This window comes from Pygocentrus nattereri, chromosome 12, assembly GCF_015220715.1.
Source record: "Pygocentrus nattereri isolate fPygNat1 chromosome 12, fPygNat1.pri, whole genome shotgun sequence".
NCBI classification, from domain to species: domain Eukaryota; kingdom Metazoa; phylum Chordata; class Actinopteri; order Characiformes; family Serrasalmidae; genus Pygocentrus; species Pygocentrus nattereri.
This window is the reverse complement of record NC_051222.1, coordinates 31695724-31711172: the sequence shown is the minus strand read 5'-3', so window position 1 is coordinate 31711172 and position 15449 is coordinate 31695724. Positions and strand designations below refer to the sequence as shown.

General features: G+C 44.8%; 2 protein-coding genes across 3 annotated transcripts in view; both read left to right on the top strand.

The window, feature by feature from the left end:
• The window catches only part of peli1a (pellino E3 ubiquitin protein ligase 1a), a 12192-nt gene extending 5320 nt beyond the window's left edge, over window positions 1-6872 (top strand). Inside the window, exons 5-7 of the mRNA XM_037543181.1 lie at window positions 662-838; window positions 5142-5433; window positions 5596-6872. Coding sequence (XP_037399078.1) covers window positions 662-838; window positions 5142-5433; window positions 5596-5948 — 822 coding nt within the window. The 3' untranslated portion in view covers window positions 5949-6872. The remainder of the gene's footprint in view (window positions 1-661; window positions 839-5141; window positions 5434-5595) is intronic.
• A 6186-nt stretch (window positions 6873-13058) lies between these two features.
• vps54 (VPS54 subunit of GARP complex) overlaps window positions 13059-15449 on the top strand; it is a 30519-nt gene continuing 28128 nt past the window's right edge. For both annotated transcript variants that reach the window (XM_037543611.1, XM_037543610.1), the window contains exon 1: window positions 13059-13187. The gene's annotated coding sequence lies outside the window, so the exon portion shown is untranslated. The remainder of the gene's footprint in view (window positions 13188-15449) is intronic.

Below are 15449 nucleotides of genomic sequence, written 5' to 3'. Positions count from 1 at the left end.
GCTCGCAGTGGCTCAGTCATGCTGGAACAGGAAAGAGTCTTCACCAAACTGAACTGTAGCCACAATATTGGAAGAATATCTGTGTCTAAAATGTCTTTGTGTGCTGTAGCTTTAACATCACCCTTCACTGGAACCCATACCCTGAAAAACAGCCCCAGCCCATTATCCCTCCTCCTCCAAACTTTACTGTTGGCACTATGCATTCCTGTAGGTGGAGATCTCCTGCCATATGCCAAACCCAGCTTCATCCATCAGACTTGCAGAGAACATGTTTCCACTGCTCCAGATGCTCCAATGTTGGCGTACTTTACGCCATTCCAGCCGACACTTGGCACTGGTCTAGGCTTGTGTGCGGCTGTTCAGCCATGGAAACCCGTTTCATGAAGCTCCCAATATGCAGTTCCTGTGTTGAATTGTTTCAGGAGGCAGTTTGGAACTCTGTAGTGATGAAACACATTACAGCACTTGACAGCACCGCTCTGAGTTTATGTGGTCTGCCATTTCGAGGCTGAACTATTGTTGTATTTGTTGTTATTTCACAATAATAGCACTTACAGTTGACCTGGGCAGATCTAGCAGGGCATACATTTCAGCTGACTTGTGGCAAAGGTGGCATCCTATGACAGTTGACAATTTGGTTGATTGTGTGTACATTTAACAGGAGAAGGCAGCTAAGTGGAGGACGTTTGATGGTCAGATGGATGGCCTGACCACTAATGGAGTTCTCCTGATGCAGCCAGCGCGAGGTTCCAAACCAGCGGTGTGGAGAGAGATATCAGTCTGCGGGAACGTCTTCACGCTCCGAGACACCACATCACCACAGGACAGAGGAAAACAGGTCAGACTCTACAACACATACACACAGGAACATACTGGCCCTGCCGGTACTGTTTAAAGTAAGTAAGTGTAACACAAGCTTTCGTCAGTGTAACCATTTCTATTAGTCCACTGAGAGACACTCAGCACTATGAGTCTGAAAGGATGCAGAGCTGTTAAGAAGCTCTTACTGAGAAAAAGAGACGCATCAAACAGAGAAGCTGAACAATGGACTGACCACCCCAGAGTCCAGACCTCAGCACCACTGAATGTGTTTGGGATTATTTGGATGGTGAGAAGCAGGAAATGTTAAACCAGCTTCTAAGACTGAAGTTTGAAGGTGTGAAAAACATCCCTGCAGATTTCTGAGAAACTTAGTGCGTCTCCTGAAAAGAACGAATATTATAAAGATAATAGATGGAAGAAAATGTGGCGTTGAACGTAGTTGTTGAGGCTTCTGTATAATATATTTTTAACTGATGCTTAGAAACGTAGCTTGTACGTAAAGGCTGTTTTGACTGGAAATGAATAAATTAAAGGGTGGTCTCTGACATCTGCACAGTGCTATACGATGATTCTATTATATTAATATTGTACAACTTTAGAGCTTTCAAATGATCAGTACACTCTCAGAAATAAAGGTACTGAACTGTCACTGGTGTGGGACCCTCAAGGGTCCATCTCAGGACCTTTAGTCAGGGAACATAACTGAATCCACCATGGGTGAAAAGGTACAAATACCAACTTTTCACCTGGAGAAACTGATTTAAGATGCACAGTTAGACCTTTAAACCACTGCTGTACCTTTAAGGGCACATTTACATTGTTTGTAGACACAGAACCTTTATTTCTAACAGTGTAGATCTCTAGGAAACTGTGCATAAACATGAAGGAAAATCTGAAATGACTGAGAAGGCTCCAGAACATTGGTGTTTAAGTTATAATAACAGTGGAGATCAAATTTCAAAGCAGATAATGTGAGAAGAAGATGGGGTCAGAATGTTATTCATCATTTTGTTCATTTCTAGTTCAAAGAATGCGTTAAATATTCGTATAAAACATCTAAAAATACCTTAGGTTGGAAAAACTTGTTAATATGGCAGGAGATCCCCATCTGTGTACATTGATGTTGTTTCTAAAGGGTCAGTGGTGTGGTGTGTGTGGTGTGGACCACACGCAGCGTGGAAACTGGACTGCAGAGTGTGTGTGTGTGTGTGTGTGTGTGTGTGTGTGTGTGTGTGTGTGTGTGTGTGTGTGCGTTATAATGTCCACCCACTTATGCAAACAGTCTGTTTTTAAAACTCATCTCCTTGGAGTCGTTACTCATTCCTTTAATCTCCGGCGCTCTGCAGCAATGAGTAAACACAGAGTGTGAGCTGTAATGAAGAGAGCGTCAGTAGCTCTGTCCATGACACAGTGAAGCACAGGTCAGGAGTACTCTGTTAACCGTGCGAGGTCCCAGCATTCGAATACTGAAATCAATATTCAGGTATTCGCCAGGCCTGGGCGAGAGGACGAGGCATTTGTGGATGGCAGGGTGAACAGGCAGTGATTTCTGGAAGTGTTCCTGAGCCCATGCAGTGATTTCCAGTGCAGAATCATGCCTGTGTTTAATGCGGTGCCACCTGAGGACCCAAAGGTCACCAGCATCCAATACTGACCGTCGGCCTTGTACCCTGCGTACAGGGATTCCTCCAGATTCTCTGAATCTTTCGATGATATTAGTTACTGTAGATGGTGGGATATTTTAAAGTATTCCCAATTTTATAGTGAGGAACATTTTTCTGACTTTGTTCCACGATCTTTAGACGTTTTTCACAGATTGGTGAACCTCTGCCCATCTTTGCTCTTTTTATTCCCAGTCATGTGAGTTAGTTGCAAACTGCTCCTCCAGCTATTTTTTATCAGGACCAGTTACCTTCCCAGCCTCTTGTTGCCCCCGTCCCAACTTTTTTGAGATGCGCTGCTGCCATGAAGTTCTAAACGAGTTAATGTTTTTCATGAAATGGTAAAATGTCTCACTTCCAACATCTGATATGTGTTCTAGGTTCTACTGTAAATAAAATCCGGGTCTATGAAATTCATAAACCATTGTATTCTGTTCTTATTTACGTTTATTTACATTTTACACAGCGTCACAACTTTTTTGGAATTGGGTTTGTACTTTTAATTGACAAACGTTAACTCAGTTGTCACATCTGTAGCCATACAAGTCTCATCTAAAACTAACATTTCAAAACATCTAGAAGCAGAAGTACTTTAACTACGATACTTAATTACAAGCAGATACTCTTGTACTTTTACTTAGGTAACATTTGACCAAGAGTACATCCACTTTTACTCAACTACAGAAGTACTGTGCTTTGTCCACTTATGCTGGTAGCTAAATCATCGGGATGGTCAAACAAATTTGATTACAATCTGTATTAAACACACTGAATTGGCTGTTTAAAAAAATTTGTAGGCCAAAAAACAAACCAAATAATTTCATTATTTGACATTATGCGCATACTAAACATTTCACTGTAGTATTAATTGACGGTGTATTAATCTCATGAACGTTGTTTGTCTGTTATCTGTTAAAAACACAAAGACAGGATCGAATCTTTGGCCAACTTTGCTCTTGTTTATGGATCACAGTATGTCATACAGTGTCAGAAACCTCATAAGCAAGCCTATCTCAGATTATTTAACAACTGTACATTATGTAGACATGAAGCTAGCGCAGTGCTAATTGGTGGGGCATAATCTTCCATTCCTTGGTAGCCACATTAGTCTAGTACAAAACTGAAGAAGCAAACTTCAGACACCAGACATGTCTTGACGGACTACATTTGGGGTAAAGAAGGGAAAATTGCGTGAATCAGATTTTTGCCAGACTAGCAGTTGTGAGCTTTATTAGACATGTTTTAAAGGCCCTCAGAGGTGACCATGGTTTGAGGGTCTTTATGGGGCGAGCGTGTACTAAGACTCACTGCAGGACCACAAACAGCAGCACTCAGGATGATCAGATACAGACTGCCCCCTACTGGAGAACAAGAACTAGTGCAAGCGTCAGTGGAGTTACTGAAAATGGAGTGGTAAGGCAGACATGAGAGTTTATCTTCTGAAGCTCTTGGTAACTTTGCAGGAGAAGGGAAAAAAACTACTTTACTTTAGTCTAAGTCAAGGGAACCAGACGTCTTTCGAAGTCATTTTGGGTCGTGTCTTTTGGTCAGTTTGTCATGAAATTTACAGACAATGTAAAGGACAACAGGCCTTTTTAAAATTATGTCACAAACTGAGAAACGACACAACAGCAGCGATATATTGTCATGTCAGCATTGAGTAAGTCACAGAGAAGACCCTCGTTCCATCATGAAAAGCGCTCTGTATTAAACAGCAGGCACGTACGAAGCTGGGAGGCTGGATTTAGGTGCGAGCAGACTTTAATAACAAAAACAAACTAGCGAAGTGACAAACTACAGGCATGGAAAGAACAACTACATAAAACAGAGTGACGAGTAGACCAGACAACCACTGACCAAAACAAAGGGCTAGATAATTAGAAAAAAGATAGTTGCAACAAATAGGGAACACCTGGGAGAGGGAGGAGCCAGACTACAGACAGGTGAAGAACCAAAGAGCAGAAGAACCAAAAACAAACAAGTACATGGCAACAACACAGGGCAAGAAACAGACCCAAGAACAAGGGGAAACCGTGACAAACAGATTTTTATTTTTTGGATCAATTATTTATTTATTTTCATTATTTTCCACCTATAAGCATTAACATACATTACAGTATAAAATCAAGAATGGGGTGATTGTGTATACCTCCCACGAACCCACCCCCCCCCCCCCCCCCCTCCCCAAGGCACCCTTCTCCAGTGGCCAGTTCAGTCAGAACCAGATTTTTTTACAAGTCATTCTGGGTCGTTTCTTTTGGTTCATTCATCATAAAATTTACACACAATGTAAAGAGCAACAGACATTTTCAAATTATGGCAAAAACTGAAAAGCATCCAAAACGGAGGTACGAGGTTTTCTTCTGACAAGCGATTCACAAATCCCAAGATGACAGCATCATGACCATACATCCTGAGATGGCCTTACAACATATTCATCACTATATATACAGTCTGTCATTGCAAAACTAGAGTAAACGCTGGCCAACATGAACTGTTACCCTGATACCTCAGTGCTGTGGTAGTTAGCCAAGTGGCTGATCTCAAGATTAACTACTTAGTGCGCAAACTGCGAGAGAAACAAGGGTTCAAATGTCGGAGGAGGTTAGTCTGCTCATTTTCACTCACCTTGCCTTCTTCTTTTCTTTCTCACTGTAGGTGAAGGATGAGTCTCCAGTGCTGTTGGACGGTTCTCTGATCGATCTGTGTGGAGTGACCCTATTGTGGCGCTCGGTGGAAGGTCTGTCGCGCAGCCCGACCGCCGGCCACCTGGAGGCGCTGCGGCTCCGTCTGAATGCCGCCCGACCCCAGTGCCCTGTCCTGCTCAGCACGCTGGCGTTCCCAAGCCTGGACGGCCCAAGGCCTCGCCGGCCCTGGGTCTACCTGACCTGTGGACATGTCCACGGATACCACCCATGGCAGGGGAGGGGCATTGCCTACAAACAACAGAGCTCAGCAGAGACGGAGAAAAGAGAAACGGAGAGGGAGGGAGGGAGGGACAGGGGAGAAAGAGAGATAGAAAGGGAGACGGAGAGTGGGGGAGAAAAAGAAGAACAAATGGAGGGAATAGAGGCCATTAAAGGAGGGAGGGAGGAAAAGACGGTGAAAAGAGGAAGAGAGGCAGGGAGGGATAGAGGAGAAAGAGGGGGAGAGACGGAGAGAAGTACAGAGGAGGAAGCAGAAGCCGTCAGAGGTGAGAGAGAGTGTCCGCTGTGCCGAAGTCGTGGCCCGTACGTTCCGCTGACCCTGGGCCGCGTGTCGGATGTGTACGTGGACGCCGAGTCGCCGTCTCACGCGTTTGTCCCCTGTGGACACGTCTGCTCGGAGCGAACGGCGGAACACTGGAGCAAAACGCCGCTGAAGCGCGGGACAAACATCTTCCATCCAGCCTGTCCGTTCTGCCTCGGACAGCTGAAACGAGACAGGCCCTACGTCAGACTCATCTTTCAGGGACCACTGGACTGACAGTCTCCATCTGTAGACCTTTGAACGCTGACAAGATGCCGGTGCCCAGTCTTGTTACCATGTTGTGAACTTCCATCGGTGCCATTCTGGCCTTAAAACCAAAGAACCAGGGACGCAAGGGGGTGACGCTGTCGCCGTGTAAAGTTCAGAGAGTCCATGTAAATTTTTAATGTTGGAAAATTGTCATGTTACCAGATCAAAACTACCAGCTGGTCAATGGATCTGACTTGTTGCCGTGATATGAAAGAACATTCTGGTCGGAACAACTTGTAAACTCGAGTAACATGAAACTTGCCCTTGTATTTATGACTATCAGCCATTCTACTGCAACTTCCTCACGCTAAATACCATTCACGTGCCACTTCCTCACGCTAAACTCCAAAAAAAACCTTTACTGGGACCGGCCGAACGTACCATGAGAACCCCTTTTCACGTTTTTTCAAAAATGAGTGAACTGTAAATTATCAGTGGTCCACGGAAGAAACTCATGTAAGACATAGAACACAAAATAAACACGAGATAAAACGCTGATAAATGCCAACAAAGAAAAATGGGGCCACTCCGGCCTTGAAAACCTGCTGAAACCAAAAAACCAGGGATGCAAGGGGGGGTGACATCTTCACCATGTAATGTTCTGACAAAACAGGTGCACCGACGGCAATGCCAGTGTGGTCTAACCTGTTGCTGTGGTATCAGAGAACATTCTGGCCGGTCTTATGGAAAGACTTGTAAACTTGGGCTTACTTGGAACTTCTCCTTGTATTTACGAGTTCAGCCGTGTTGCTACTTCCTCATGCTAAGCTACAAAAAGCAAAAAACATTATCCGGGACAATCAGAACCAATATTTACCACAGATTTTCAAAAAAAAAAACTGACCTATGCTGATAACACTGGCTTTTATTGCTTGGTAGCAATATTAATATGTAGAAACTCCTACATCTGGCAACACAATCATGGTGGAAATTCAGGCCAATTAGCATGAACTCATTTAGGCTACGTTCACATTACCAGGCTGGAGTGGCACAAATCCGATTTTTTGCCCTAATGTGATTCAGATCTGATGTTTTCAGGCCTGTGTGAACCTGGAACCTGATCTTTTCAAATCCGACCTGAGCCACTTTAATAAGTGGTCCTAGATCAGATACGTATCCGATTGTGGTTCATGTGACGCTCAGATCGGAATTCATGTGCCTTTTTCCCCACTGTGCCATCATTCAGCGTTACCATGGCAGCAGCGCCAAGCAGAAGTTAAAGCCTGTAAACGGTGGAAAAGCAGCTCATCTCACCTTTTTCTCCTTCGTCTGGCTCTAATAATGAAGCTGAGAGCTGATCAGAGTTAATGATCTTCTCAGCGAAGCTCGTTCTGCTCGTTAGTTTGTGTTGATGATGCAGTGATTCAGTCACGTGACGTCACTGAGAAGGACGAGCTCATGAGGGTCATTTCAGGCCAGTTCATCACATTAACGACAGATTTGAATCACATAAACGAGTGTGGACCATCGCGTCAGAGAGATCGGATTTGAGTAAAAAGATCTGATTTGAGCAGTGAGGCTTGTAATGTGAACGCAGCCTTAGATTTAATAGATAACTTTCATTGCTTGTTAACATGGTTAGCATGTAGAATAAGTGGCGGTGGAGTCATGTGCCTGGTCTCACGGGGAGCTTGGAAGGTCCACTGCCAGCTGTGCAACATGGATAACACAGAAACCTAGGACGGTACTAATGACATCACTCATTACAAGGAAATAAAAAAAGCTTAGCGGGTCATAGGAGACAACTCGAGGAACTTGGGAAACATGGAACATGCTCTGGTTCCCCACTTATTCGTGCTCCTCAACGTATAAAATGAGGAAACTCTCACATTTCCAACCCAAACAGCTCTAAAAGGATCTTTTACGTCTTTTTGCGTGGTACTTCTGTCATTACTGCTCGGCTTGTCCTGCCTAACGTGTCTCAGTAAAGCCTCACCCTCTTCACTCTGCTACTGCTCGTTTGTTCTCTCAAAACTGTGACGCTTTAAAAGGCTGACATAACTTCAGTTATTCTGTTAGCATTAGGCTGGCTGGCTCCGCATGGTCATCCATAAGTTGGATCGTAAAACTGAACTGAAATTTTTTTATCTCTGAAAGCAAAAGGCCTACAGGTTGCATGCTGGCACTGTAGGCTGTACAGAGGCTGTAAAATGTGCTTTTTGATCTTCTTGTTAAATTTGTCTAAAGGCCCAGTCATGCGGCCCAGTCAAGCGTTCGCAAGCGAATTCTGTTCATTTTAGTGCTGAACGTCACGGCGCAAATTCGCCCCATTGAGCAGCATCGCTACTGCTTTGGCAGTGTTTACTCCTGAAGGAACATAGCGGCAACTGAAAACGGAGGAACCGCTAATTTAACTAATAGTTAATTAGTGTTTAAGCACAAACCTTTTACCATTTCTTCCAAAATGGCTATAAACACATAAAAGAGAACGCAGAGATGGCCAGTCAGGAGACTTTATTACTTTCTTTACTTTTGTGACTTTACTGTTTACGTTTGACTAGTTAGCCAGCTTGCTAACTGCTATGTTAGCTCCATGGCTAACTGCAGCAGCTCTACGTCTGCCAGTCACACCATTTATCTACAGTATATAGTTATCTGATATGAATATGTTCACTTTTTGCTGTTTATGGTTAGCGAGTTAGCTAGTTTGTTAACTGCTGTGTTAGCTTCTAGTAACCACGGCAGATTATTTTTGCTCAGATCAGTACGCTGTGGCTAGTTTGCTAACTCAGAATTTCTCAGCTCTGGCTGGGAAAAATCAAAGAAAACACCGCCTCAACTGGGAATCCTGCTAGGAAAGTCTCAACTCCGAGCTCAGTGTAAATCAGCTCAGTCAAATCAGCATGACTGCTCACCCCGTCGACAGTAATAAAGAATATCTGGAGGCCTGGAGGTCCAAAAAGATGCGGTTTGAAACATGCTACCCAGTTAGCAAAACTTGTCTGGCCCACTCGTGGGCCACATCCGTGGTTCGTTCTGGCCCAATATACGGCTGGGTTCTCGGCCCAGATCTGGCCGGCACACTGTAAAGTGAGTAGAACTAAAGGATATGGCCCAAATCTGGCCTCAATCTGGCCCAACTACATTGCTGGTCCACAACATTCACACCAGAATGGTTGAATGTTGACCCGAGGCAAAAACGTACGAAGCTGTCCAGGATCTGACCCTGTTCTGCCCCGCATGCCAGCATTTACCCAGTAGTCAATCAAAGCCAGGATTGGCCCAAAACTGTCTGCTATCTGGGCATGGCACCACACTACTGTGATATGCTAGCATTTACCATACCAAACCCTAACATGGTGCTCGCAGTCACCATCTGCTGAATAAAACCTACGCACCTTTCTCTTGTGAGTGAAATGTTAAAAGCAATTTAGCCTTACGCTAACAGGTCACGTCTTTTCCTCCTAGCCACATTAGCATCTTTCGCCGAAGTATTTTCCTTTTTTTATTTTTGTTTTATATAAAAGTAAGGGGAAAGGTTTTCTCTGTGAACACGTGTGTTTTTTGTTTGATTTTTTGTTAACCGGATGGTCTACACTGCCCACGGAAAATGCCAGTCTCGTGCCCGGTGTGCCTCGGGATCGCGCCGTTTAGACTGTGTGTTTATTGAACTGGGCGTGTGCCTGTACAGTACGCTAATGCTTAACTCGTGTTTCTGTATTATATCGGGTGATTTCATTGTGGATGGACACGTTTTTGATCACTTTAATACTGCCTTACTGTTATTATTGTTGCTGCCAACTAATTTTTGTACCATTCCCATTCATCAGACGTAATAATAAAAGTGCTAATAAGCTAAAATATTGTATGTATTGTGTATATATAAAAAGTTTTTTAAATGTATTGTATAATATTGCACTACGTTTGTCACTAAAATGTGTATAAAATAATACATTTTAAAGTAAAATAAGAATTTAATCCGTTTATAGTACAAACTTTAGTTTCTTCTCTCATTGGGTGAGGAGGACATGAGGTTAGCGTAACTGGCCACACTCCCCTGGCCTTGCTTGGAATGTGTGACAGAGTGGAAAAGAGGTGATGTACTATATAATGAATCTCAAATATCACGTGTAAACGTAGTGAAGCTAAACTTTTTGCCCAGTGTGCAAATTAAGGCAATATTAGAATATTATGAGTTAAACCTGCAGGCCAGAGTGAGTCCGTGAGTCGGGGCGAGTAAACTGCCTTGGTAAGCTACACACTGTAGACTCGTATATGAACAGAGGGTGGCAGCAGCGGCCCACTCCACTGTGCAATACAAAGCCCACAGTATAGGGAAGATGCTGGCTGTGCTCCAATCCGGTCGCTCTGCTCTAAACCGGGATTCTCAACCTTTTACACTTCAAGGCCACTTTTTGGCCCAATCCCATTTCTTATTTTTACCCCTACCCCTTGTTTTCAAGTGTCTCCTTGCCCCTTGGAATGGAGTTACAAGGGGAACTGGTTGAAATCTATGAAATGGGCATCACTTCATTAACGGCCACTGCTCTGTGGGCGACCCTGCCCGTCTGCAGTGACAGCAGAGGAGGGGAAAGTTCAGCTCCTCACTGCTGGGCTTTGGTTACATTTAGGGATCATAAGCCTTCAAAGAGGGGGGCAGTTATTTATTATCACCCACCACTAATTCTTCAGTGATATGAAGCTGAAGTCAGATATCCTCCAGCTTCTTGTTAGAATTTTCCCGTTCCACCTTAAATGGAGCAGCAGTTCTGACACCTGAATGTAACTGCTGCACCATTTAAGGTGGAACAGGAAATTTATCTAGCTAGCCGCCAAGACATTAGCATACTAGTAGGGATTTTTATGCTTGTTATGAAGAAAAATATCATAATACATAAAATGACCACAGACTGTCGTCTATCTGTTTGATACTTTGTTACCCCCTTTTACCCTGTTCTTCAGTGGTCAGGACCCTCATAGAGCAGGTGCTATTTGGGTGGTGGATCATTCTCAGCACTGCAGTAACACTGACATGGTGGTGGTGTGTTAGTGTGTGTTGCGCTGGTGCGAGTGGATCAGACACAGCAGTGCTGCTGGAGTTTTTAAACACTGTGTCCACTCACTGTCCACTCTATTAGACACTCCTACCTCCTCAGTCCACCTTGTAGATGTGACGTCAGAGACGACAGCTCATCTGCTGCTGCACAGTTTGTGTTGGTCATCCTCTAGTCCTTCATCAGTGGTCACAGGACGCTGCCCACAGGACGCTGCCGGCTGGATGTTTTTGGCTGGTGGACTATTCTCAGTCCAGAAGTGACCCTGAGGGGTTTAAAAACTCCAGCTAACTATTCTGATTAATAAGCCAATTATTTTTTTCATTGATTATCATGGCGTAAAAAGTGCCATGGCCAGAACAATAAGTACGGGCCTGCGGACCACCAGAGGGCGCTTCCGCGTTAATACATTTACTTCATTACTGCCCACCACTGCGTATTGAGAGGTCGAGTTAAAGACGCGTGAACTATGAACTGTGTCACGTCTGTGATGATAAGAAACAACAATAAAGCTGACTTTGACTTTTACGTTGATTTTTTTGGTGCTATAAACACCGTTTATACTTGTTAGCACGTTAGCATGAGACTGCTAAGCTAACAGAGCTGCCCGACTGAGGCCTAACGAGATCAGACCCTGGTCCAAGCCGATACTGTCCAGGCCATTCCTGCTAGATGTGGATGGAAACGCGTAGACCTGTCAGCTGGTCACTCATTTTGCCAGTTTTTTTGTAGCATCAACTTTAGACCCCAATAATAAACATGAAAGAGCTGCGTTAATGAGCAAGGCAGAGACGTCCGTAACGTTCAACCTCCCATAAGAAATAGATGTCACTGAACAGAAGGGGAGATATTTTCAAACTTAAATGCCCCAGAGGAAAAAATGTCTTGCTTAAGATTTGATATTGATTATTAATCCCAGATAGCAAGAGGACAGCAGGCCCCTGGTGGTCCACATTTCCGGCCGGTCCACTGGAGGTCAATTATTAAGTATCAGACAAAACACCACTTTAAATCGCTCATTTTCTACCAGTTTATGTCATTTCTTTCTCTTGTTACACTCTGAAAATGAATCGTTTTAATCTAGAACGGTGTCGGTGGCATTTTCACCAAATCATTTTATATTAGGCCTAGTTGTTTCTCTCTCTCCGCCCGATGAGATAGGCTGGGATAGGCTTCAGCACCCATTAGAGGATGGATGGATGGATAGTTCTTTCTCTCTCTCCGCCCGATGAGATAGGCTGGGATAGGCTTCAGCACCCATTAGAGGATGGATGGATGGATAGTTCTTTCTCTCTCTCCGCCCGATGAGATAGGCTGGGATAGGCTCCAGCACCCATTAGAGGATGGATGGATGGATGGATGGATAGTTCTTTCTCTCTCTCCGCCCGATGAGATAGGCTGGGATAGGCTCCAGCACCCATTAGAGGATGGATGGATGGATGGATGGATAGTTCTTTCTCTCTCTCCGCCCGATGAGATAGGCTGGGATAGGCTCCAGCACCCATTAGAGGATGGATGGATGGATGGATGGATAGTTCTTTCTCTCTCTCCGCCCGATGAGATAGGCTGGGATAGGCTCCAGCACCCATTAGAGGATGGATGGATGGATGGATGGATAGTTCTTTCTCTCTCTCCGCCCGATGAGATAGGCTGGGATAGGCTCCAGCACCCATTAGAGGATGGATGGATGGATGGATGGATGGATGGATGGATGGATGGATGGATGTTTCTCTCTCTCAGTAGTTTGTATTTCCAAAATAAACGACTATGTTTGGTTCCTGTCACCACCACTGTGAACAATTAACGTCTATCTGGAATGAAACATTTCGCACTAGACCACTCTGAACGACTTTGCCTACATCTTAATCACTTCATTGTGCAGAATTTTGAAAAATCGGTGGTGTTCCCCTTTAACTGTGCTAAGTTCTGGTTTACACTTACCAGAACCGACCAGGTGGTTTACAAGCACATCTCCTTGCCAGAACATACCAGTCAGAAGCTTCATGCTCACAGGACACTGCGGGACGCTGCGCTTACTAGAATCACTCGGTAGTGTACAAGTGTTCAGCGCGCAGGCGCTGCGATTGGAACACAGTCCCCGAGTTGTGTCTATGACGGTCTGCTAGCCGGCCGTCGTTGTTGTGATGGTGACCGAAAAGGAGCAACTTTTGTCGGTCATGTTTACCAGCTGCTGCCGCGCGTTACACGACAGGTAAATGAGACGCTTTCACGCTGACCCGCGGTCCGCATGAAGACCTGATATCCCTCTCATTTCGCCTTTAAACGAAACGATTAAGACGAGACCTGTCAAAGCGAAACGACTGGGCTCCAGTAGAACTAGCGTTAGCTTTAGCACGCTAGCTAACGTATTAGCCGGCCAGCTTAGCTTCGAGTACGTGGAAGCCCGGCGGCCTGACGTGTCGTGCCGCTGGGAATTGTTTTTAAAATGGTTTATCGCAATGTCTCCGCCTTCGGCATGTCACGGCGACAGTACTGAGGCGAAGGGGAAGCGACGTTAGTCGACCACGGAGGAGACGAGGCTGAAGTCGGCAGCTTCTCGCTCGAATTTTTCCGTTCCACCTTAAATGGCGCATCAGCTACGGTCTGGCGCGTCAGGCGCTATAATGTAACGGCTGCGCCATTTAAGGTGGAACGGGAAATATTGTACGAAGCCTGGCTTTAGCAGCTAAGCTCGTTATCGCTGCTGGTCGATGTTTGGTTAGGAGTCTGTCTGGCCGAAATCAGACGTTTCCGAGGAGCTGAGGCGCCTGCTTTGTTTTCCTGTACGGTCAAACCCTTGAAAGGTCCTGCAGGTTAAAGCCAGTCACTTAAAAAGGCTCGTTTAAGCTCATTTAACTGACGGCCCTGGTTAAAGCCCACCAGCTCATTGAACCTACTTGGCGAGTATTTCCCAGTAAGTGGGTGAAGCTAAGCTGTTTCTGGTCCTTCTGTCAGTGAAGACATGGGCTTCAGCAGTTATCAGTTCTCTGTGTGGTCACAGTCATCTGCCTTCATCTGGCCGTGCAGGTTTAATGGACTAATACTAGATTTAAGAGGGGTAAGAGTAACGAGTTGACAGGTATGAAGCGTTTTGGGGACCTCAGAGTAGATCAGACCATTCAGTGGAGTTCAGTCAGAATCACTTCATTGGCCATTCTCTGGCCACTTTATTGGAAACACCCACCTTGTGCTTCCACTCACTGGTCACTTTATTGGAAGCGCCAACCTTGCACCCTCACCCTGTGGCCACTTTATTAGAAACACGTACGTTGTACTTCCACTCACTGGCCACTTTATTAGAAACACCCACGTTGTACTTCCACTCACTGGCCACTTTATTAGAAACACCCACGTTGTACTTCCACTCACTGGCCACTTTATTAGAAACACGTACGTTGTACTTCCACTCACTGGCCACTTTATTAGAAACACCCACGTTGTACTTCCACTCACTGGCCACTTTATTAGAAACACCCACCTTGTGCTTCCAATCACTGGCCACTTTATTGGAAACATCAACCTTGCACCCTCACCCTGTGGCCACTTTATTAGAAACACTTACGTTGTGCTTCCACTCACTGGCCATTTTATTGGAAACACCTTCCTAATAGCTCCACTGTGTAGTAATGTACAGACAGACTGTAGTTTGGACATAGCAGAGACTACAAAATGACACGTGACCTCAGAGGTCTGCATGTAAGTGAGCTCGGTTCTGATTGGCTACCCTGTATTGGGCCCACATTCAAAAACAGGCCTGGGCTGAAACACTCCTTATAACGTCAGTGGGTGTGGCTAAACTGCTGTAGGGGTAACACAAAACTCAAAGCAGACAGTGTGTTTTTCCATATCTGAACTGGATGGAGGTAAGTGTCAGTAATATCTGCATATTGCACCAAAAATTTTTGGTCCGTAATATGGACCTTTTGTATTAGCTACTCCTGCTGCATTTACAAATAAATGTGTAGTTCTGGGAAAGACCTGCGTTCTGTTAACAGCCCGCAGAATCAGCTGAGTGTTGGTGATACGTTAATATCTGGTGTAAAGTGAAGGCCTAATGATTTCTGAGAGCTGAAAAGTACATGTTTGTAATCTTTAGTTCGTTATTATAGGATAGAATGATGGTGCACGTTGTATTTAGTGCTGTAGCAATGTTCAGTTTTGACTGTGAAGCAGAAAATGGGACAGTCCGTGTTATTGTCCTGTGTGCTGTCTGGGTAGATGCAGTCGAGTGAGCTCTCCACTTCAGCTCTTGCGCATTAGATTAACTACCAGTGTAAATACAAACTGACAGTGGAATCAACCGGTCGTGTTTTTGGGTCAATTTTAAGGGAATAAAAGGCACTCTTGCCCTTCTGGAAGTTCTAGATGCGTCACTGAGTGTCAGTAGAAACCGTAGGCTAAGCAGGTTGCGGGTAGTTGTTAGGAATGGAAAACAGCAGCAGCAGCTCCATGGGACTCTATATTGAAAAACTCA